At 56.2% G+C, this 24,546-nt stretch overlaps 1 protein-coding gene across 1 annotated transcript in view; it reads right to left on the bottom strand.

Moving 5' to 3' along the window:
• GTF3C1 (general transcription factor IIIC subunit 1) overlaps positions 1-24,546 on the bottom strand; it is a 75,459-nt gene that overhangs the window by 13,825 nt on the left and 37,088 nt on the right. Inside the window, exons 11-27 of the mRNA XM_047839279.1 lie at positions 22,956-23,092; positions 21,737-21,890; positions 19,184-19,287; positions 18,245-18,429; positions 16,539-16,817; positions 16,148-16,293; positions 15,341-15,438; positions 14,746-14,842; positions 14,457-14,634; positions 11,041-11,182; positions 10,518-10,653; positions 9,923-10,004; positions 9,596-9,784; positions 7,751-7,908; positions 5,143-5,285; positions 2,967-3,048; positions 1,095-1,207 (exon numbers count right to left, since the gene is read on the bottom strand). Of these exons, the coding sequence (XP_047695235.1) occupies positions 1,095-1,207; positions 2,967-3,048; positions 5,143-5,285; positions 7,751-7,908; positions 9,596-9,784; positions 9,923-10,004; positions 10,518-10,653; positions 11,041-11,182; positions 14,457-14,634; positions 14,746-14,842; positions 15,341-15,438; positions 16,148-16,293; positions 16,539-16,817; positions 18,245-18,429; positions 19,184-19,287; positions 21,737-21,890; positions 22,956-23,092 (2,423 nt within the window). The remainder of the gene's footprint in view (positions 1-1,094; positions 1,208-2,966; positions 3,049-5,142; positions 5,286-7,750; positions 7,909-9,595; positions 9,785-9,922; positions 10,005-10,517; positions 10,654-11,040; positions 11,183-14,456; positions 14,635-14,745; positions 14,843-15,340; positions 15,439-16,147; positions 16,294-16,538; positions 16,818-18,244; positions 18,430-19,183; positions 19,288-21,736; positions 21,891-22,955; positions 23,093-24,546) is intronic.

Raw genomic sequence — 24,546 nt, 5'->3', positions numbered from 1 at the left:
AGTTAACAGGAAATGTGAAGTGGTTTTAGTCAAAGTATTTGGATCCATTTTCTTTTTTGCCTGTCCTGCCAGAATGCTCCAGATCAAATTTAGTGTTAAACTGTTACAACTGGGCGGGACTTCTTCCTTCCTCCAGATGGTTCATGAACTCTCCTTTAAAAAGTAAAAAGGCTTTATTTTAACCGTATTTTTTTTATAACTAAAAGTTGCCTCGTAAATTTACTGAAAATATGCGGGCTATTTGAAACACCTTTAAGACTGTACATAAACCATGCCCTTTGAGAGTTCTGGGGAACTCTGCAAAAACGAGCCCCAAACACAAAAGAAGGCACTGATGTCAGGTCTGAAAACAACTACAAATCGCTCGCTGGTATACGCGGGCACCACGTAAATTGTCTGTTGGACGGATGGAAGATCGAGATCTCCGGATGAAGCTGTTGGGGCTAAATGCAACCATGTCCTAGGGTTCCCAAACAGGAACCAACAGATGAACGTCCTCTCCACAGGAAGAAATTCAGACATCTAGTGGCCAGAGGGACCGCCTCGATGGGGCTGGTAAGAAGGGATTCACAGGTGAATTAGGCAGTGGCAACAGGCCTGGATCACAGAACTCAAGACTTAAAACACTTCACGGGTTCTGTGCTCGGACCCAAGTATGTTCTCCAGGCGCCCAGCGGCCGAGCTGGAAAGAGCTGGGGCTCTGGAACCAGGCCCACCGTGGAAGTTCAAACCCTGGCCCTGTGGGTCACAAGCGCTGCCGCCTCGGAAGGGCTACTTCTATCCTGGAGTGTCCTCCTAGGTCAAGTGAGCAATCTTAGTAAAAGCACACCCGGCGCGCGGGGAAGCCCGGATTAAGTCAGTAGCAGGGCCTCTGTGGGAGAAGGAATGGGGGCGCCCGGTGGGGTGCTGGGGATGGCACTGGCCTCTCCTTTTTCAAGTTGCCCACGAGAGGAGGCGAGCTGCTTCAGAGTCAGGGGACACAGCCAGGTCAGCTGCAAGGCCGTGGAACTGCTGACCAGGGGAGACGCCCGTGGCCGGTGACTCTTCCTCTTGCCCCATAAGAGTCACACAGAAACTTCCCAGAAGAACCTTACCTGGCAAACAGCTCCTGGAGTGTGTCTGGGGTTTCAAGATTAGGATTCTTCAGGGCTGAACTGAACTTCTCCTTGAGCTTCTCCACAAACTCTTTGTACTCATTGGCACAAACCTTTCAAGGTGACAGAATGAGATTAAGCCGTTTCTCTCCCTGAAGGGAGGTTTTGCTGATATGTCAAGGGAAATCTTGTCACAAATTCCCAGCAGCAACCCCCCGGAAATGTGGACTGAGAACCGTAACCTCCTCTGCCTTCCTGCCTCCTGAGCCTGCTGAATCCACCTGGGAAGGTGACAGACACCACTGGGCCCAGGGATTTCGGGCAAGGAACACGCTGCCAGCCCTCACTCCTGCACTGCCAGCTCTGCCCCAGGCCCCAGGAAGGCCCAAGTGTGTCCCACACTATCCCTGCAGCCTCCCACGGCTGCGCGCCACCTATCAGCAGGCCCGGCCCGTGCTCCCCTGCCGCCTCCCCCTTCCCAGCTCTGTTCCTCTCTGGCTCACCCTGAGCACAGCGGCCTCGGCCTCCTCCTCCTCCCGTCCCACCCTCAGCCGTGGACCCCAAATGGCTCCCTCCCTCCCTGCGCTGCACCCAGCCCAGTCCAGGCTAGGGCACAGATCACTCTCCCCGCTGCCTCACCTCTAATCCGTCCCCCAGGGGGGCAAGCTGTCCCACGCTGCAGGAGGAGGGCATGCTCCTGCCCCACTGTGGCCCCCTCCCCAGCGCCCTGTTCCCCCTTCCTTTGCTGCCTCTGTCTCAGTGGGTCCCTCATCTTTGGAGTCCAGGCTAAGTGCTAACACCTTTGGAAGCCCTCTGCAGTAGATGCTGCTGGCAGCCCATTTCCGGGGCCCCATTCGTTCTCAGCCTGGAGCCAGCCCCGATCTGATTGGCCCAGCCTCCCAGGAGGAGTCAAGATGAATCTAGACCAATGACAGAGACCTCAGGGGCCTCTGGGCAAGGCTGGCCCCTCCCTGATCCCAGGGTCCAGTGCCACCCTCTCCCCATCCTTTCTGCCCTGGGATTCTGGGGTGAGGACGGAGCTCCACCTGTCAGGGGGCAACTACAAGGTGCCCAGTATGAGGATGAACACTGACCATTAGGGACCAGGAGCGAGTGACAGACTGAACGTGGGACCTTGATGACATCTCTGTTTTGCTGTGCCTGCACAGGGCTGCCCTCTTCTGAGGTGCTGGGCACATGGGAGAAACAGCTGGAAGCCCCGTGGGGTTGTTGTGTTTCGTCATCTGCACCAGAAGTACTCAGTACTCCCTGTGCGACCTCAGCTGGCCTGGGCTTTCCCCTCGGGTGACTGCACTGCTCTGAAGAGTCACTTCTCTGCCTGTCCACTGCCCTGGGCTCCCCGAGAAGGGCTGTGTTTCTGCTGTGACCGGCCTCGCCTGGCGCCAGGCCTGACACACGTGCACAGAGCCCGGGGCTGGCTCGGCGAGCGGGGGATGAGGAGACTCTGAGCCACAGGGCAGGGAATCTGGGTCTGGAAAGATGGCTTCACTCCTGTCAGCCGCCGGCCCAGCCCGCCCACAAAGTATCCAGAAAACTCAGGCCCCGTCCTGTCTGCTAACTTTCCAGGGAGTCCAGCGGTTTGGACTTTTCGAAGAGCGGCCGTTTTCTTAACGAAACAGGCCCAACTGCAAAGTGGCGTGTCAGATTCTAACCACCTCTGAGAACCGGTGCCAGAGCCACATCAAACGGGGGCCAAAGCCACAGAACTAAGGAGCCGATCTCCCAGACGCGCGGGAGAAACATCCACGTTGTAAGGGCAGCGGAGGTGCTGCGGGACCCACAGGACGAGACGGGAACCCAGAGACCCCTGCCCTCAGGGCAGGCTGAGCCTGATGACCCAGGGGGGCCTACCTTTGGGTCTTCGTAGTCGCCCTTTCGATTCATGAAGTCCCCGACAAGTGCTTTATCCTGGTACACCTCGGCCAGGCAAACCCTGCAGGGAGGGAGGACGGCCGTGAGGTCTGGCTTGTAACGAGGTCTGTGTTCAGAGTCGCCGGAAGGCTCCTGTTCTAACACATCTGGCCTTGGCTAAACACAGAGTACGATTTCCTTATACCTGCTGGGTGATGACGGCTCTTAACAGTGCAGGATTTGGGGTCAGCCAACCCTGAGTCAAGTCAGGTCTGTGGCTGCCCACACGTCACACGCTCGGCCTCTCCGAGCTTCCGTCCTCCACTTATAAACTAAGAACGGGGACTCCCGCCTGCCTGCCCTCACAGGCATCTGGCCAGGACCAAATGAGATGTCCTATGTGAAGATGTGCTCTAAATGTTAAACTATCACACAGGCCCTGGTGTCACTACGGGAAAGAGCTCTCATCTCCAAAAGCGCTCTCTGTCCGCTACACATCTTTGTCTCTCCACGACGTAAGGAGAGTCTGACCTGCCCACTAAGAAGCATGGGCAAAGGCAATCCATGTTTGCAGGGCTGCTATGAGCCGGGCACTTGCACCTCCACAAAGAGCTTGCAAGGTGGAGGCTGTCATTCCATCCTAGAGGTCGGTGAGGTGTCGGGGCCCCACGGTCACCTGCCTGCCGAGGGCCGGGGCGGGTGGGCCAGGGGTGGCTAACATTGGCTGTATCGTTCTGTTCGCGGGTGAGGGCACAGCCCCCAAGTGGATACACGTCTCGTGCCGGGTCCTGCGGCTCTGGGCCGCAGCCCTTTGTGTCCCCCTCGCCCAGCAGCCACTGCGGGGACAAGCGGAGGAGTGTCAGGCAGGGGCCAGGAAGCCCAAGTTCCAGAACTCACTCCACTGCCAACGCACTATCACCCTGGCCGACTTGCATCCTCTCTCTGGGCCTGTTCCCACTCTGAAAAAAGAGGGGTTTGGAGCAGGTGACCACAGCCCTTCTAGAAAAGTCTAAGATTCTCCACATAGGGCCAAGTGGCTCCCCACAGGAAGGGCCCTCGTGCACTGGCCCCTGCAGACATCTGGAGGCATGTGTGGTTGTCACGGCCGGGGGTGGGGTGCCGCTGGCATCTAGTGGGTGGAGGCGGGGCTTCTACTAAACATGCTACAGTGCACAGGATGGCCCCACAACAAACAGTGACCTGGCCCCAAATGTCAGTCATGCTGAGGGTGAGAAACTGGTCACAGTGGTTTACTCCACAGTCCACGGCTGGGCTGTCTCCCTCTACAACCCAGCGGGCGGCAGGCAGCCCACGGCTCAGAGTCAACCCGAGCCACGCTCTCCTGCCGACCCAGGGCACGAACACCCAGTCGGTGGGAGCAGTCCTTCCCAACCCTGCCACGTGCCCCCTCCTGGCCCTGCTCTCATGCTGGCGGCAACGCTCGGGCCGCCCCGCGCACAGCCCGGACGCCCGCTGGTCCTCCCCACTCGAGCCCATGCCTGTGGCGGGGGCTGACAGGGCGGGCGACAGCGCCGTGCCCTGGCCGTGGGAGGGAGGCCTGGGTGGGCAGCCTCACTGGCAACCGACAAGCCACAACGAGGATGCTTTGCGGCCCCCGGCCAGCCGCCACCACCACGCGGACCCGGCCCTCTAGGGGAACGCCAAGGATGTGCTGAGGACGTAATGGGGACAGTGCTCTTGGGTCCAATGACTCCGGTCCTGCCCCGCTTCTTCCTGGAGGGAGCTATGTGACGGGCCCTGACATCTAGAACTGCCCTGAGCGCTGAAGACAGTGGTGAAACTCAGCAGACGCCTCTGCCTGACCACACGCCGCTGGCGGGATGCATTCAGTAAGCCGCCCAGCCTGACTGGCCTCCGCGTCCTCATGGGTAGTGAAGGACAACAGCACGTACGTCACAAGGCTGTCCTGAAGCGTGTAAGACACCGGATACGGAAAACGGCCCAGAGGCAGGCCGAGCCCTTGAAAACTCACGAGCAGTTTCACCCACAGGCCCCAACACTCGGGCAGGCTACGGGCGAGCTATTGCACACTCACCACTCTCTCTGGATTTTGGAGCGGACTCTTGGGCAAACGAGATGCAAGGAGAGTAAAGAATGAACTAGAAGCACGGGAGTAACTGTGGCCCCAACTTATGCAAGTTCAAACACGGCTTACTTATAGTTCAGATAGGCTTGGGGGTTTCTGACTATGTAGCGAGCTCTTCGTCCGACCGAATGGGAGGTTTTATCCAGAGACTCTTCAAAGGTGGAGTGCAAAATGTCCCGCACAACTTGCCAGGGGACAAATGGGCCCTTCACCTGGAACACACACAAGCCAAGAAGGAAAATCAGTATCCCCAGAGCCTGCGTTATGGGTCACGATCGTAAAGGACGGGGGAAGGCATGTTCTGCGGCGCCTCCTTCCTCAGCGGACACTCAAAGCCGGCCCCTCCCGGGTTTACTTGGATCACATTTATGGAGCACTGACGGTGTGCCTGGCACGAGTGAGGTGCTGGGCAGGGAAGAATATGCCAAATCCTCAACAACCGGTGGGAAGAGTGTTCCGGCAAGTAACAGGTACTCAGAGGGCACAGGGTAATGCTGTCTGGAAGGGCAGCATGTTAGGGAAGGTTATGACAAACATGTGTCAGCTGGGCGGTTCTTGAGGTTTAAGAGCACATTGCGTATGCTCAGAAACATTCTGTGCATTAGTAGAAACAGAAGCACTGAATTAGCTTCACCATCAGAGACTCAGGAGAACATCTCCGCCAAAAACATGCAGGAAAAGAGCACCAAGACAGGGAAGGGGCTTGGTCACGAGGTTATTCTCCGAAAGCCCCCAGAATGAGGTGGCCCAAGAATGTGGTGTGTATTTAAGCAGATGAGGGGAGGGTCTGCTGCCCCAGAACCAAGCAGGGCTCTCCTGGTCCCACCGGCTGCAAGGAGGGTGGGTGGAGGCAGGCACATCTCTCCGCTATCACAGAGGCAAGGAACAGAGATCAGGGATGGCAGCCTGTCACCTCCAGGTTGTTCCCTGGAGGAAGAACTGGGCTGGAATTTAGGAGGGAATGGGGGGTGAGAGCATCTGGAGAAGTGGTCAAGAAAAGGGATCCAGCAGGCCTGATGCACAGGGCATTCTGGGCACGGGACCTCCGCCGGGGCTTCTCTTGGCTGATGCGCCCGAGGACAGGGCACGCGACCTGGGCACCAGGGAAGCCGGTGGTGTTACTACCTGGAGGAGGCCCTGGACTACACGGTGGCAGAGCCCATCCTCTCGCGGCTTCTGTGAACCAGCCTGCCTGGACATTCACCTACCTGGATGGCTCTCCCCACGCCCTGCTGCAAACTCAGAAGATCAGAGCAGGGCAAAGAGGCAGGAATAGTCAGACTAGGAGTCAGTGAGGCTACTCTGGGGAACATGGTGAGAAGGGGAGCTCTGGCTCGGGGTGGGGAACCTTCTTAGAGGCAGTGACATCAGAGGAAAGGGGAAGAATTTGCTCGATGGGAAGCCCCTCCCCAGCTGCCGGGGTTCAAGGACACAGGCTGGGAAGAAGACGTGAGTGTGGGGGACTGTGGCACAGAAGGCGGGGACTGAGCCGTGACGAAGCCGGGGAGCCGGGCTGAGGCCACCATCACCATCCCACACGGATTCGGGGAACGACGACCCAGTGGTTACCGTGTGGTGAGCACTGTGCTAGGGGCTGTGGCTACGAAACAAACCGGCGGTCTCCCTGCCTTGAGCGGCAGCCACTCCCACAAGCCAAGAGGGGCCAGAAGCAACAGAAGCAGCGTGAAAAGTCCACGTGCGAAGGACACGGTAAGAACGCGGTAATTACTTCCAATTGGAGGATCGATGAAGCCTCTCCAGAGATGATAAGCAGTTACGAAAGAAAAATAGGAGTTTTCCAGGCAGGTGAGGGCGGGAGAAGGGGAGCAGAAAGTGTTAGGTTCCCGGTGAAGAGAGTAAGAACAGCACCGAGCTGTTTAGCCTGCAGGTAGGCAAAGATCTATGCGTGTTAGCCGAAGGCTGGAAAGAAATGAGCAAGGCCGGGAATATTCATCTGTGGGATTCTGGGAAACGTTTTTCCTGGTGGCCAAGCAAAACAGTTGAGCGTCCCAGGGGCCTTGAGTGTCTGTGTGCGGCCACATAGGGAACAGAGCTCCCCACGAGAGGGAAAGTGAGGCGGCAGGCCAGGGAGGGGCAGGGGCCCGGGGGCCCGGGGGCCAAACACCTTGGCATTGAGGACGTTGCTGGCGATGGAGAGGGAAAGCGAGGCGGCAGGCCAGGGAGGGGCAGGGGCCCGGGGGCCCGGGGGCCAAATACCTTGGCATTGAGGACGTTGCTGGCGATGGAGAGGGAAAGCGAGGCGGCAGGCCAGGGAGGGGCAGGGGCCCGGGGGCCCGGGGGCCAAACACCTTGGCATTGAGGACGTTGCTGGCGATGGAGAGGGAAAGCGAGGCGGCAGGCCAGGGAGGGGCAGGGGCCCGGGGGCCCGGGGGCCAAATACCTTGGCATTGAGGACGTTGCTGGCGATGGAGAGGGAAAGCGAGGCGGCAGGCCAGGGAGGGGCAGGGGCCCGGGGGCCCGGGAGCCAAATACCTTGGCATTGAGGACGTTGCTGGCGATGGAGAGGGAAAGCGAGGCGGCAGGCCAGGGAGGGGCAGGGGCCCGGGGGCCCGGGGGCCAAACACCTTGGCATTGAGGACGTTGCTGGCGATGGAGAGGGAAAGCGAGGCGGCAGGCCAGGGAGGGGCAGGGGCCCGGGGGCCCGGGGGCCCAATACCTTGGCATTGAGGACGTTGCTGGCGATCCGGCAGAGCATGAGCAGCCCGTCCTCCTGCATGGACCACGTGACGCGCAGCCGGGTCATCCTCTGCAGCGCGCTCTGGTCGGCCTCATCGTGGTAACGCAGCCTCCTGTTTTTCTCTTTGGGGGACTCTTCTAAGAATATCAGGGGGAGAAGAGAGGGAGCTTCTAACAGCCGGATTGGAGCTGGCACTCTGGAGGGGAAGGGTCCCTACTCGGCTAGTGAGATCTGACCAAGGCTATCAGCTACCAGAATCCCATTGTGTCAGAAACCATAGAAACTAACCGCAAAAGACTCGGGCCTTGACAGATAGATACTTTAGCCGCTTCTGTCATTTTCTCTCTGGTCAAATTTCATTGTGAGAAGCTGGGCAGCCTGAACGCAGCCCACGGCCCATCCCTCCCACCGCGGTGGTAGGCACTTTGAGGGCTGGAGGATGCGCAGGGCCCCCACCATTCTCCCGCTTGGCGACCTCTGAGATGCCGGGCACACTCCGGGGCACCATGGGGACAACAAGGTGCAGCCTTCAGGGCTGCCGTGAGGACTGAACCAGACTGGGTATAAAATACCCCGTGCGGTGCCAGTCACCAACATTATGGAGTATTTACTGTATGCCAAGCACTGGTTTAAGCTGTTTACATATTAATAACCCATAATCAAAATGCTACTTTGCATCAACTCTATAAGGAGGCAGTTATAATCCCCATTTTGTAGCCGAGGACTCTGAAACATGGTGAGACATGGCAATTTGCCCAAAGTCGCACAGCCCAGTCAGTAGCAGACAGAGGGTCTGAACCGTGAGCTCCTACCCGCCAGGTTCTCTCAACATCTCCTCCCCTCGAGATAGACTCATGGCAGTTTGACAAGGTAAACACCATATGCTACTGCTAATTCCAAGAGACTGCTTGTTTAGGACATTTCTTCCAAATTAAGGCAGAAGAAAAGTAGGGTGAGAACATTTGGGATTCCACGGGACACCACCACCGGATTTTGCCTTGTGATGAATTCAGGTCTTTGTGAGCCAAACTGACCCCAAGGCTATCTGGATAGGCTGAGCTGAGGTTGGGGGGGCGAGGGCGGGGCTTTCCAATGGACACAAGCCTATTTGTTATAAACAGCCAAGTAAACCACTGAAAACAGGTTCCCATTTAAACATTCTGTTCTCATCGGAAAACGGTATAGCTATCAGATCGTTGTTACGACACACAGACCACTTAGATGATGTAAAAATGAACGAAAACACAGGCACCCATCTCCTCACTGTCCTCCTGCTGTCCTTCGCTAGAATACTTGCCCAGGGGAAGGATCCAAAACAGCAGTCTAAGACACACCCAGGGGGCTCACGAGACTGGAAGAGATTCTGCAGGCCTGGCCTGACCGACTCCCACCTTTCCTCTGAGTTAAAAACACAACGTGACTTTTGAACTTTGCCCCGATTGATATAATGCAAGTATCAAAAGCCAAACCAAAAGAATAATAGGATTTTGGCTGGTTGAGATGAGGATTTCTGCTAATGATTTTTGCTAAGGTTTTTTCAGTTGAGATGAAGTTAGAAAATTGAACTGAGGGGCGTCACAAAGCTGAAAGACCCTATAAGACACAAAGAGGAAGCATGTAAGAAGCTTGAGGATCTCTCAGTCTGCCAGCTCGATGTGGAGGACGAGACGGCGACCGTGCACGGTCAGCCCTACAAACAGAGGGAGAAGAGAAGCCCGGGTCTGGGGGCAGAGCTCAGCCCCGGCCGCAGTGAGACTGCAGTCCGTCTCTGAGCCGGAATGTACAAAGACAAGGCCTAGCCGATGTGAGCGACCATCACGGGACCTTTTTTCTTTTTCTTGATCTTCTTTCCGGGGTCTTTCTTCAGCCGTTTCCGCTTCTGGCTTTTCCCACCCCTCACTCTCCAGTTCCGGTCCAGTGTGGGCTCTCGGTCCATCTCGAACTGCTCTTCCCTGTCAGTGCAGAGCTCAGATCCTGCTCTGGCTTCCCCCCAGATATTCAACCTGCCACTGCCTGGAAATAAGCACAGGAGGTGAGCATTTCAGGATGAGCCCCGCGAAGGCCGGAAGCCGAATGGAACGTGTGGTAGGTAGTCACGTGGCCTGGGCCGGTCCCGTGTCTGTTTCCAAGGTGAACCCCTAGCTCACGTACCTCCAGCACTGAGTGGCAACGGGCGCCTGGACAGAAACGTCTGGAGTCTCACCATGAGCCCATTTTCAGATGCAGTGTTCTCCTAAAAGACAAGCGCATCACTGGAAAGAAGCAGGGGCTTCCCTGAATCCCCAGGGACCCAGAGCGTCAAATGCACTGAGGTGTACTGGTCTCTGCCAGAGAGGGGAGGGCGGCTGTGCAGCTACGTTCCAGAAGCTGTCGGGCTGCCCCTGGGGCTGGGCTTCCCCTGGGCAGCCACTTGCTTCTTGCACACGTGCTCCCTCATGTATGACCTGTGTCTCATGGACTTTCTGTTCCTTCTTTAAAAAGGAATACCTGTCCGTGTGACAGAATCAGTTAGAATCCATTGAAAAAAACAAAAAACAAAACAAACAACAACACTGGCCAGGCAGGTATTTAAAGGGCCTGATGTGCCTTCAATACATACGGATGTAAGTACTTGTGCCTCTGGTCAACTTTGGTTTTACCAAATCAGAAACAGCGAGCCGGGAAAGGGCAGGCAGGGTGGGCAGCTGCGGCAGCGGCTGGAGAGTGGCCCGGGGATGCGTGTTCCCCGTACCCCCCCGAAGCCCACCTTCTTGGCCTTGTTGATGATGTAGCTGGTCCAGATCCAGTTACGCTTTAGGTGCCCATAGAAACTAGAATCGAGCCCGGCGGCTCCCAGGCCGTCCCCGGGGATCGAGCCTTCGTCCACGACCTCACGGCTCCCCCTGAGAGGTGGGAAGTAAACGGAAAGAGATACCTTCTTGGGAACTGAAAAGAGAGCCCGCGACATGGTGGAGGTATTTTTCCTAACTACCTTTTACCTTCTTGGTAACACGTGACAGAAGGAAAACGCTTGTCCGACCCCAGAATTTTACGTAAATTTCCCAACTTCTGAATTGTGGCAACCAAGTCTGTTCTGTTTTAACAGTATGTGGGCCAAGGGCTGGCCGGGGCCAGAGGGGCCCGTGGCCGCCAATTTGCGGCCTCTGCACCAGAGACGTGGGCGCTCCCAGCCTGACCTGTGTGGCCGGACACCCAGGAGCTGGAGCCTGTGGGACTGCACTTGGGGGCGGGGGGGGGGGGAAGGGGGGGGAGGGGGGGCGGGGACGCACGTGGTGTATTCCATCAGGGCACACTTGCGCTCCAGATTGTGTTTGTCGATGGCGCTCTCCTGCTCCTTCTGCAGACTGCCCTCCTCATCAGTGCCCTCATCCTGGGTGCCGTTCTTCCTGATGCGCGGGTAGCGCACCACACCTGAGAGAGCAAACGCAAGCTTCCCTGGTGACTGTGTCCTGCTGTGGCTCCGGCAGGCCGCCTCGCAGCCGCGGGCAAGAGAAAGATTCCCTTCTGGTGACTCCGCTCACCACCGCGGGACAGGCTCTGAAACTGGTAGACCCTCTTCGTACAAATGCGTTATCATAGATGTCAGGGGGTCAAACACTGGGGTGTGAACCCGAGTAAAGGATTTGTACTCTGGCTGAACTCCACGAGGGAGGGAAGGCAAGCTGGTAACAGGAGAGGCCAACGGCCGTGGGGGGATAGCGAGCAGAGGAGCCCTGGGGCCTCCTTCCTCAGGGAAAGCCTACGGAGCTCCTGTGTGCCAGCCCGGAGGAGACAGTAAGCAAAAATGATGCACTTGGCAGGGGCCGTGGAGTCAGGGTCAGCAGGGATCTGGGCAGATAGCTCAGTGCAGTGTCCCCGGGCCAGGTGGGGTCTGGAGGACAGCCAGATGTTCTCTGAGTGTCCAAGAGCTGCATTAACACAGTTGAGCAATAGCGTTCTATAAAGGCACAATAAAGAAAACTGTGTTTCTTGCAAGAAAACATAAACCACTATGAACTGTTGCTTGAGTAAGGCAAAGGAAGATTCTGGTGATTCGCACACTACCCAAGACGGTCTTCTAACATGCTCGACTGGAGACATTGGTCTGGGTGGGGGCGGGGGGTTGCGGGGGAGCCCATGCCCCACACTGCTCGCTGGTGTTTACATAAGACACGGGGTTCAAGCTCTGCTTCAGCCCATAATTTGGTGGTGGTGGTGTTCCTGGCTTAGAAATGAAGAGGTCAACCTCAGAGAGGTCTTCAGGGGAGGTCAAGGTCACACATGTGAATGGCTGGTTAAGCCTAGGAGGACTTAAGGCAATGCTTCTCCTGTGCGCCACCTCGCTGTGAGTTCGAAATGCAGATTTAGGCCATCCCCACACCTGCTGAATCCAAAGCTCTGGACAGGGCCCGGTAATCTTCATTTTAACAGTCTCTCCCAGTGAATCTGTTTGGTGATACCCATACCCATGCTTGGTGAGCCCTTGCTCTGAAGGATGCTCATGTCTTATTATATGGTACTTTCCCCTTAGTCCTTGGGGCAGAACCTCCTTGAGTGGTTTTTTTTTTTTAATTTTTTTTTTTTAACATTTATTTATTTTCCAGACAGAGACAAGAGCATGAAGCAGAGGAGGGGCAGAGAGAGAGGGAGACACAGAATCCGAAGCAGGCTCAAGGCTCCGAGCTGTCAGCAGAGCCCGACACGGGGCTTGAACTCACCAGCCGCGAGATCATGACCTGAGCTGAAGTCGGACGCTTAACCGACTGAGCCACCCAGGCGCCCCTCCTCGAGTGTTTGTTAAATGAAGGGACAATCGGTGCCTGCTTAATGGACTCTAAGCCTCCCCTATTTCTGCTCATGAACACTAAAAGGGATGGAAATTCACCAGTTGTCAAGCCTCAACAACTCTGGTGCAAATAACATACCGGTTCACAAATTTTTATCTGGGTATAAAATGCAGAGGAATTAGGGCACTCTAAAAATCCGAAATGGTAAAAGCCTAGCTTACTGAATGTCAGAGGATTCTATGAAACACACAAGTTCTAAAACCTGTCTGGACCCATTACATTAAAGGTTCTCACTGCAAGGGTTCATCACCCCCCGACAGCAAACAAATCTACCAAACACAAGCGAGCAGTGTGGGTCATGGGCTCCCCCGCAGCCCCTCGCCCCCATCCAGACCTGGGCCTCTGGCTTTCCAAGAAGTGAGGTGCAATGGTGACCTTTCGGCTCTATGACAGGAGCAAGGGAAGAGGGCTCCCCTCCCAGGTTCAGACCGGACATGGCAGCCCTTCCTCCTAGTAGAAGTGGCACGAAGAGACCAGGTGGAAACTGGCTTGGAGGAAAGAGCACTGGTCTGTGGCCTTGCACAAAGCCTCCATCTAGTCAACCAACATTCACGGGACGTCGACCGTGCACCAGGCACTTTGAGACACCGTGGGGATGGAAGCCAAATCTCCTGTGCGCAAGGAATCCTCAGAAAGAGCAGCTGACAGCATAAAGGTGCTGAAAAGCTTCCTCAAAGAGACTATGCTTGATGCACGAGTGGTCACTGCCAGGTGAACACAAGTCAAGGGACATGGCAGGGATAGGAAGAAGACACAAGCAAAGGCCTGACCCCCAAACCTGACTCATCCGACCTGCTGGCCAAATCTGTTCAGTTCTTCCTCCAAAACACCTGCCAAGCTGCCCCCCTCCTTCGCTGTCACCAGTGGACATCTCTCTGGGACAGGAGTCACAGCCCTGTTTCTACTCTTGGGGTCCTCCATTCGTTCCCCACCCAGCAGCCAGGGTGAGCTTTGAAAAATGGAAGGGGCGCCTGGGTGGCTCAGTCGGTAAAGCGTCCGACTTCAGCTCAGGTCACGATCTCGCGGTCCGTGAGTTCGAGCCCCGCGTCGGGCTCTGGGGTGATGGCTCAGAGCCTGGAGCCTGCTTCCGATTCTGTGTCTCCCTCTCTCTCTGCCCCTCCCCCATTCATGCTCTGTCTCTCTCTGTCTCAAAAATAAATAAACGTTAAAAAAAAATTAAAAAAAAAAAAAAAGAAAGAAAAATGGCAGAGATCTTGTCACTTCTTGCCTACAACTATCCAGCGGCTTCTTCCTGCTCTTAGAATAAACCCGAACCCCGTACCAAGTCCTACAGGGCCCCCAGAGTCCTGACTCCTTCCTGTTTCTCCAATGGCAGCTGCCACTCTCCTCCCCGCCCTCACCAGCCTCTTGCTTCTCCCAGTGATGCACGTGACGTTCCCACGCCTGTACTGCTCTTCCCCGGCTCTGGACTCGGCCTCAGCCTTCAGAGCTCGGCTCAAATGCCACCCCATTAAAACAGCCTCCACTCACGCCCCTGTATACTTCCTCCGCAGCATCTGTCTCAGCAAGGGACGTGGATCTGTGTGTCTTCTCTGTTGAGAACTAAGACTCAGGAAGGCAGGGGTGCGTGTGTCTGGGTCAGGCCCAGGAATGACAGACACCAGGTGTGCAACAAATACCTACTGAATGCACGAGTGAATGAAGACAAAGCAGAGTGGCCTGGGGGCCCCCTTACTCGAAGCCCATCGCCCTCCTTCCTCAGGGAGCCCCAAGGACACTCTAGGTCTCTGGAGAACAGTTTGCAAACCGGCGGCGACTTCTAGTTTCTTCTTGCTCTAAACCACGCTGATGGCACAGACAGTGGGGAGAACAGGGAGCCCCACAACGACAGACGGTACCTAGAGGGGTGTTGAGGCAGACGCACTGCAGGTCAAACCAGTAGTTCTCCACATCCTGCATGGACTTCAGGACATAAAGACGCCTTTCGAAGGGCCGGCTGCTGCGGGCCAGGTTGTAATGTGGGTCACAGATGGTGGTGTCAACGATGACCGCGTTCTTCTTCAAGAAAATGAACACCTAGGGAGACGCGGACGGGGTGAGGGGGGAAGCTCAGAACCACGGCTGGCCAGCTGTCTGGAAACTGTTTGGCCATCAGGACCCCCTTCGTTTGGGCACAGGACACGTTACCTGATCCTTGTCCTGAAACTTTTCTGTGGGGCCGAACTGCAGCAGCCCCATGTGGCACAGCCTCTGAAGGTTCTCCACCACAGAGAAAATGTAGCGTCTGGAAAACAGAGGGGAGTGGCGGGTTCCGGTGCCAGCGCACTCGGCCGTGGCCAGGGGGTCCGCGTTGGGCGAAGGCGTGGGACTCGCTCGTGGCGCCCTCTTCTACCTCATGGGGCTTGACCTGTGCAGAGACCCGGAAGCCCCTTCCCAGCACCCGACCAGGGCAACGGAGCGTGGATCCGACATGGGGTTTTGATTGAGAAAGAAAAATTAGCCAAAGGAAAAAAAAAAAACCGACTCCAAACCTCGCAGTCTTTATCGACAGATTTTACTTGAACCTTGAAATTAAGTGACAAAATTCTCCAGCCCCCACTTCGTCTGTCTCTGTGCTTTATCCAGAAGGCTCACAGGGTCACTGAATGAATGAAAACCCCGAGTCCTCACAAGCTGGGGGGCAGATCCTTTTTCTGTTCCTGGTGAACAATTATTCAGAACCCTAACTTCAAGGGGCCCACTGGGACTGTCACCCAGCCTGCATCATTTTCAGGGACCTTACCTCTTGTACAGAAGCTGCTGTCGGATGGGCCTGGGGAGAAAGCGGATCAGCGTGTGCTTCTTCAGAGGGTCGTTCAGAAACTCCTCAAGGTTGTCTACCTAAGAGGTCATTTTCAAGATCAGCTTACCCTCAAGGCCAGGGTCAATTGCAAGAACCGTGAAAAAACACACACCACTCCTTTCTGGGCAGCAGTCTCTCTGAACCTATTGTCTCCTTTTTTGGTATTTACCAAATTTCTAGAAGCATATTGCTACAACATAATTATTTGTCTCTTTTGATATATCTAATTGATCTAACTTTAAGTCTTTCAAGTATTTCCTTTGACACACCAAGCAACCATCCATCTATCCAGCCAATAATTTATCTATGTCTATCCAGCCATCCTGTTTATCCTGTCTATCTACCCACCCACCCATCCATCCATCCAAGCTGTCCATCCATCCATTCTCCATCACCTACCTATCTGTCTGCCTATCTACCCACCCATTCACCTAATCTCTCCATCCATCCATCCCATCTCTCCATCCATCCATCTCATCTCATCTCCATCTATCCCCCTTCCCTCCATGCCTCCCTCCCTTCCTTCCACCCATTCATCCATCCACCCATCCAATCCATCCTTCCTTCCTTCCTTCCTTCCTTCCTTCCTTCCTTCCTTCCTTCTTCCTTCCTTCCATCCATCCATCCATCCATCTATCCAGACAACCACAAGTCTGGAAGTACTTTTTCCCTTGACCAGGTGAGTGTAGGTCCTCTGGTCTAGGCTGAGGGACCAGCCCTCACAATAGCCCTGGGAGTCATCAGTACCTTATAACTGACTTGCACAATCTGAATGAAGATGGAAAGGGGCAGGCAGAGGAGAATGTCACTGACGAGAGCCCAGCCGAAGCCAAAGTCCTTATGGACAGGGATGGGAGGGACATAGCGCATCCATGAGGCTTCATCCACGTACACTAGGAGAGAATCAGAGTCAGTGCTGCAGGCAGGGTGCCAGACATGATGGTGACATCATCCCGGTAGGTCCGGATTCCCTCTCACCACAAACTCGGGCAAAACCCTACTTGTCAGGCAGGAGGCCCATGGGTTCATAGAGTCTAGATTATGACTCTACTTTGATGGGGTGCTGTGGGGATTCAGCCAGTTCAGATGAGAAGGATGAGGAACCATTAGGACTCCCCTCCAGAGGGCAACAGCTCACCTTTCTCCATGGGGGGCTCCACTTCAGTCTCCAGGAAGGTTCCCCCTAGGCTGTCCTTGGGCAGGGCATCAGAGGAGGTCTCCATGTAATTTCTGGAGAAGGGCCGGACTCCCATCCTGCCTGACTCCTGCTTTCCCATTCTTCTTTCACTGCCAAGGCCCAGCTTTGTCCGCACATGGCTGGCAGGGTGCCCGTAGATTAGGTACCACAGAAACATGTGTACCACCCGCAGGCGAGGCATTTTGGGCAGAAATCCTAGAGAACGGCCAAGTCCTGGAACTGAGGCAAGAGGGGGTGGGGGGAGGGAATGCTTGAAAACTCCCAGATTCACTTCAGTTCAGTCCACTCAAACTCACAGTGAGCGCTGTTCAGACTCTCACAGAACTTACTTTCTAATACTTTTTAGGTATTAACAAGATACCTAAAGTCACACGATAGATGGAAACGGCCAGTGCAGAGAACCAGTGGGGACGTGGGAGGAGGGCCAGAATTCTACCTAGAGGGCAAGTAAGGTGGTGGTGGTGGGGGGGGGGGACACGCAGGGACTTGGGGATGTGCACCCTGGGACAAACGCAAGGTGCTGGAGGTAAGCGTGTGCCCGGCACATACCGTGGAGGGCCAGAGGCCGGGGGGATGGTGGGGGGGAGCAAGGAAGGAGAGTGCAGTGAGCGAGCCAGAGTGTGACAGAGGAGGATACTGCCACACAGAGCCTGACAGGCCTCCGCACGGGGACCCGGGCTTGACAGGGCTGTGCAAAACACCCCCACATCGGGGTTCTTTGAAAGCATCCTGTTTCTTTGTTGACACAAATAAAGTACTCCTTGGCTTTTCCCAAGGAGAGAGGACAGGAGAGAAAGTAAGGAGCCACAGGATCAGGGAGCGAGGGTGAGCAGGCAGAGGCCCTCCTCCACCGCCATGCCCACTCGAGCAGCATGCTCACTGCCTTCTGTGTGGCTAGCGCGTGGGCCGATCTGCTGCCCTGGCACTGGCCCCGGCCCTGGGCTCCCACAGACTGCGCTTGCTAACCACGGAACACCCCGGGACCCGGAGAGCAAAGGCAGGCCTCCTGCGGTGATGTGGCGCACCGAGGGAGGTCACACACACACACACGCTGTCTTCTGCCCCGGGATCTCAGGTCTGCTGCGCTGCGCCCACACCGGGCCACGGCCCGTGCCCCATGAGCCAGGAGAAGAGTGACGCGTACCTGGCCGCCTGCACCGGGCCCGCACACTTTCACACTAGGGCGGCTCGACGGGGGCCGAGGGAGGAGGCAACCCTGTCAGAGAACGGACTCTGGAAAATGACACGGTGTCCAGACTCATCAGTGACTAGATCTACCAGAAGGTCTATGGGGTCGGGAGGTTTTCTGTGGTTTATGTGGTTCATATTCCAGCCCAAGGATGCGGAGCAGAATGAATCTTTGTGCCTAACTCCTCTCGCTAGGATCTAGCACAGTTTCATCTGAGTCTCATACTCAGATGTGAGGCCCATTGGGCAGAGACCATGCCCATTTTGCAGATGGGGGTATTGACGGCAGCAGAAGGCATGTGGCCAGCCCCACATGACCCAGCTAGCCATGCAAACCTGATTCCTCGGACTCTAGCCGAGTGCTAGACTGCAGAACACCAAGTGACTCGAACGCCATCATGCAGCCAACCACCAACCAATGACACACCATCAGACGTCGACGAGAAGCTGCTTTTTACCTACAACAGGGTGATAATTTTTCAGCTGGGTGATGCCCATTTTCTCATCCGTTTTTTTCACCCGTCCAGTTTCTGATTTGGAGGAAGTATTCAGCTGAGAGTCTCCTGATCCGCTCGGACCCTCTTTTTCTGGACTTTCTTCTTCAGCTTCTGCTTGAGGCGCTGGAGGCTGGACCACTTTAACCCTGCAGTTCAAATAGAAGATCAATACCCTGCTGGGAGGACCAAGAGCTGGGAGAAAGGACAGGGTCTGTCCTGGCAGATCAGATGAAGCCACTTGGCCCTGGAGTTTCAACCTTGGCTGCCCGCAGGAGCCAAGCAGATGCTGTGCATGAATAAAATGTGTCAGGTCACGAGATGTTTGGGGACGACAAGGGCTGTGGAGACCTGCAGAGTGTGCCCCCACCTCCAGGACAGCCTTCTGAGAAAGGCGGCCCGACGTGCCGGGTCCTCTGACGCTTTCAGAAATGCCAGAGGTAACGGATTTGATGGGAAATCAATCAGCAGCCAGTTCAAAGTACGTGAGCCGAGGTCCGCAATCCATGCGGAGCCCTTTGCCTGCCCATCGGCCATCTCCAGGTTAAAGCCGGCTAAGAATTTTCTCCCACCCCCGAGTTTTCTCAGTCCGCGAGACACTTCACAAGATTAGAGAAGGCCTCAGAAAGGCCACTGGACTCATTTGGAGCCATTAGGGGACTGAGCGAGCCTCGCACACACAGGGCCTATGGTTCGGAGTGCTCTGTCGATGCCGCGAGGCAGAGTCGAACGAACGAAATGAGGACTTTGTTTTTTCTGAAAACTCAAGAAATTGCTCCTAAGCCCGTGAGTGTGTTGATCTCACACGAGTGTGAATAAAGGGTGCTCGTGAAAGCTGCTCCAGGATGGCCATAGAGACCCAGGCGGCTTCCCTGTGAATTCCCGAGGGGCGCTGCGACTTGCCTGTTTGCCATGCTGGAGTTGGAGATCCGGAAGCGCACCTGCTCGATGGCACTCCTCACGAGCGGGTCATTCTGGTCCATGGATGGGTGCACGACCAGGTCCACCTGCAGAGAGGGTGGAGCGTCCCACAGGGCAGGGGGGGAGCCGGGGGACACGGAGCTCTACGGCTCGGTTCCTTGCCGGAACACTGGCTGTGCCTGCTTTCACTAACACTTCCAAGAGACACGTGTAAGCCCGGAGCAAAAGGTGTTGCTGAACGGTCTGCCATGACAATTTCTGGCATCAAAATCCCTCCTCCAGCGACCGAGCGAGAAAGCTCTGTCATCGGTGACATGCCGCTCTGCTCAGGTGAGGACTTTCTGGCTTGGAGCCGGAGCCACCCGCCCTGCAGTCCCCTGGCGGGGCTGTCCCGGCCCGGGGGCCTCCGCAGCTACCTGGTGGCCCGCTCCTGACGCCCCCCTCCAGCTATCTGAGAATTTCCCACAGTTGTTCGTGAATCCTGAGGCCTCCCATCTGGAAAAGGTAAGCAGCTTTCGTTAATCTCCCCTCGCCGAGAGTGCCACCGTGGGACTCCTGCCAGGCGCACTTGGAAACCGACTGGCAGAGGGTGTAGAGCTGCTTTTGCTATTTTACCTCTGCCAAGGTACTGGAGCTGAACGGCTAGGGCGGTTACCATTTCGTGAGTGCTGTCTAGGAGGGCAAATGGGAACGGCCTGGGGGAGCAGAGGGGTGTGAGTGTGTTGGCTGGGCAGGATGGCAGGCCCTGGGGCCAGGGGCCCCAGAGAGCCAGGTAAGGTCTTCTAAACGTGGGACTCTGGCCATCAGGCTTCACACCGAGAAGGCCAAGAATGCCCCGGCTGATCACAGGGACTGGGCGGGCTCGTTTGTGAAATGGGGGCCCCTCCCCCACGCCCTGCCAACTTTTCTGGGATTTTGTGGGGCGCAAAAGAGGTGGTTAGGTAATACCTCGGTGTCCTTAAAAGCCTGGTGCAAATACAAGGCATTCCTATTTCCCCACTGTCCACAGCCGGATGGCCCAGCCACCTCCCCGAAGGCCCAGCGGGCAGTACAGGACGCAGGAGCAAAGGCTGAAGCGGACGCTGCCACACGGGGCAGAGGGGTGTGAGTGCGTTGGGGGATCAACGTGCCTTCGGGGGATCGGAAGGCAGCCTGCCGCTGGCGTGCGCTCGGTGAACCAGAGAAGGAGCTGCTGAGCTACTTAAGCTTATTCTGGAGGCAGCTCGTCCCAGCGGGAAACGGCCACCAGCACGGTAGCACCGGCAGTGCCCTGCGGCAGAGGCCCCCGTGCCGGCGCCTTCGCTTTCGAGGTGGTGCTTTCCCGCCCTCACCCCTCACCCCTGCCTCCACACCGCCTGGTGGATGCCACACTAGGCCGAATGGGAGCCGGAGACACAGTGGGCACCTGTGGGAGCCGCCCCTCTCCACTCTCAGACTGGGGGTGGGGGGGGTGGGGGGTGTTCTTGTCCTCGATCACTGTCCCAAGCAGGACGCCCGCATCTGAAGCAACTGCTCTGTGACGATGCACAGAAATCGCAGGTTATGCTGCTGAGTGGTGGGGGCTTTTGTGCTCCGATGACAGAGATCAGCACACGGACCTCCTGCCCGCTCCAGGAAAGGAGTGGCAGGCCGGCGGGGGGCAGGAGGAGGCAAGGCCAAGGGGCCCCGATGGCAGGTATAAAAACTGATGAAAGCTGCCACCCTGGAATGGCAGAAACGCTTTAAGTCACTTTGTATATCGCTCTGTGTTTTCCAAACCTCGAACGTCTCAAAAAAGTAAGATAAAGTAAAAAAAGCCAGAAATGACCTTGCCAGCTTATTAAGGAAACAAAACATTAAGGCACAGCTTTCTTAAGGCAGAGGTTTAAAACGTAGCCAGAAGACAAGGTCAGGCAAGTGCAAGTAACTGTCCCCGCAGCAGCTTTCCTATGGTCCCGTGCCCAGCAGGGCGATCTCAAATTACTCTGCCCCTGAAAAATGGAGGTCTTAGAGTATGAGCAGGGCTGCTGAGCTACGGTTGCTATGGGAATGGCCCCAAACTTTAAATCTTACAGAAACAGATAAACTGAGACAGAAGATCTATGGCTCCCCTGCCAAACCGCCCCGGCACTCGCTTCCTCGGGGACGTCTCCTCGGATCTCGGTGGCAACTGTTCTTGCTGCCTCGTCTAAACCTTCCACCTGCTAAATGTCCACCTGCTAAATGTGGCTCGATGTCGGCCAGCACTGCCCTGCCGAGCTCCAGGGAGTCCTACTTGCCTTCCTGTCGTTCAAGGCTGGGCTGCGGGCCGGACACCTGCTCTAAGGCCTGAGCGTGCTGCTCTGAGATCCAAGCAAGTTATTCCCCTTTTCAGCGGCCAACCTCCACAGAAAATCGGCACGGCCCCTGTGACCCAGATGGGGAGGCACAGGGGGAAATTCTGAGTTACTGGCAGCAAAGGAACAAGTGAAATCTGACGGGCACAAGAGAAGCCGGTCAAGGAAACTTCCAACGGCACGGGGCTGGCGCGGTGGGCGTCAGGAGAGCCAGGCGTACCTTCTTCTTGATTCCATCCTGAATAACCGTAGTCCGGTACAGTCTCAAGAGACCTTCCTCGGACAGGTTCCGCACCAAGCGGACGATGGACTTCTTACAGCACTTGGTAGACACGCCTTCTTGCTTCTCCTGATCCATGATCATTTTCTGAATCCTGGGGTGTCACAAAATAAGAAGTTAATATTCCCAATCTCAGCAAGGAAGATCTGTTTCAACCCCCTTTCAACCCAGGCAGCTGAGAGCCTGCCTAGTGGTAAGCAGCAGAAACTCGGGGAGAGTCAGAGGGGGGTTTCGCCATTGAAGGGCTGACTTCTGGACACGTTACAGTCAACGCTTTTGGCGATAAATGAGTTAGCTAAAGACGAGCCGCCAAGCAGAGCAGCGTCACATTCTGAGCCTTTCACCAGAACCTGACGATGACGGCAAGGACACTAAGCGCCACGACGGAGATGTCTTCATCCGTCTTTGGGTTAATTTAAGGCCTGAAGGACTGTCTAATGTACTGTCGCCGACACTCTCAGGTCCGCAGCTCTTTCTGATTCCTCTCCTCAGACGTCTTACCGAGTCACTACAGGGATGTTTCTAGCTCACCTACCGATCATCGAATGGCAGGGCCGGAAGGACATTCGGACGCCCAGCCAAACCCCTCACTGCACAGACGAGGCCACAGTGTCTGCACACGGTCTCCCCATTCCCTAGAGAACGAGTGGCTTTGACGCCGAGTGCCTCAGAAGCCTGAAGATGCCGCCCAGGAGGCAGCGGTGATGGTGGGTTAAAGGACCCCACCAGAGTGCAGAGCCTCTCCGTGAACAGAGCCACCGCAAACACACAGGTTCCACCCGCGTCTCTTTGTTTTTGCTTCCATGTAAGATTGCATTTGAACAAAAGGCCCCATGCTGACCTAAGAAAAGTTCGTAAGCTGATGCTGTCATCTCAGTCCCTCCTCCAAGGAGAGAGGAACTCTCCCCAACTTCCACTTCTAGCTCAGTCACTCTCTCCCCATCTAGCGTCTCCATGTTCTGCAATGCCTACACTTTCCGAACCACTAGAACAGATGCTGAATCCTTTCTACCAGACAGGGATGCCACGAGAGTCTATAGAGCAGAAGACACCAATGCCTCTCGGTCATTTCTGTGTCTTGTGACAACGAGCTGGCCTGAGATTTACTGTCAGTGCAAGACAGACAGACAGACAGACAGACAGACAGATAGCTCCTTACGTGAACAAGCTCTCGATTAAGCGTAGGTTGGTGACGGCTTCTATGATCAGGTTCCTGCGTTTGAGCAGCCGGTAGGTTTCGTGGGGTTTGTCTTGGCCCGGGCCGTGCTTCCCCGTCTTTTGGGAACTGCCACTCTCCTAGAGCGAGGACCGAGAGGACAAACATACAACAGGTTTGGCAAGGTTAGGGGGCCAGACGCCATTCCTGTGGGTGCGCTTTGCCCCACGAGGGAATTTCTATGCCCATGTTTCAAGAAGGAAAGTCAAGAGGGCTTGTTTCTCTGGGAATGTGGGACGGAAGCAGAGGCAGGCTTCCGGGACCAGGCTGTCCCTAGGTAAGTCAGGATGTGTGCCCAACGACAGATGAAGGGAGAAGACAGATCCGTGTTCTGTCTCCCATTCCCGCCAAAGCTTCCATGAACTTGTGCCATCTGCCCTAGGATCAAATCTGTGAAGCCCCGGTGTCCCTGAAGGGAAAGGAAATCCTGACTCTAACATACGCCTTGCAGATCACTCAGTGCAAACGAACCCCCGCGGTGGCCCGGGGCCTGTTTTGCCGGATGCGCTCCTCACTTGCAGAGACGCTTCAGGGGAACGAGAATGTCCCGCTGTCAGGACCGCCGGCTCCAGATCACTTCCCGGCTGAGTGCTGGGGCTTTGGGAGAGGAACGGTTCTTTCCTGAAGGGGGACCGGCTCAAAAGGGCTCAAGATTCAAGAAGGGTCCCGGGAGAAAGACCTTTGTGCTCCCCTGCACTGCAGAGCAAACATTTTGGGGGTGGGGGGAGGGGACCTATGAGTAAACTGGCCACGTGCTGTGGGGCCGCTGGAGAGCATGGTGAAGAACATGCTTTGCCAATGGCCCTCCAGATACGTCGCTCGTGCCCTCTTCTCAGCACGGATGTAGAAAGGACAGCGTTCTGCCGTTACTCTGGGAACAGATTTCTGGGAGGAAGAGAAAGAGCTGAGCTGGGCAGCAAGCGAAGGAATTCTGGGACCCGGCAGGAGCACGCTACCGGAGACGTGAGCCGGATCAGAAGGCGCAGCAGGGGCGAGGGTGTGAGCAATGCAGACAGACCCTCCAGAACCTGCTGGGATCCACCTGCTGGCAGGCCCAGCTTCTTCAGTTCGACACAGACCCAACCAGGACTTGAGAAGTTATGGCGCCCAGAGCCTCGGAAAGGGCTGAAAGGTTCTAGAACAACCCACGGAAAACGTTCGCACCCTACGCCCCGTCGCTTCTGCCGCGGGGGTGGTCCCAAAGCACAGGTGTCCACACCAGGAAGGGAGCAGCACGGGGGGAGCCCCGCGCACATGGTTTCCAGTCCTCACTGTGTCATTCGCTGAGCAGGTGCAAGTCACTTGATCCCGGGGGGCCTGCACTGTCTCGTCCCAGCCCAGAGACAACGCTTCTCTCTCAGGGGTGTCCGGAGGCCTCAGAGAGAGCAGCAACAGCCCCTACGGCCGCCCGGTCACAGCTGTGCACTGTGCTGGGGGCCCCGTCCTCCGCCGGGGCGCTTCTGAAGCCCAGAGCCCAGGCGGTGCCGCTGGCAGCATCTGAGGCACGTTCGAGTGACAAAGGACGGCACAAGGT

Source organism: Prionailurus viverrinus, chromosome E3, assembly GCF_022837055.1.
Source record: "Prionailurus viverrinus isolate Anna chromosome E3, UM_Priviv_1.0, whole genome shotgun sequence".
In the NCBI taxonomy this organism is placed as follows: domain Eukaryota; kingdom Metazoa; phylum Chordata; class Mammalia; order Carnivora; family Felidae; genus Prionailurus; species Prionailurus viverrinus.
The sequence above is the reverse complement of the archived record's forward strand: the minus strand, read 5'-3'. Positions and strand labels throughout refer to the sequence as shown.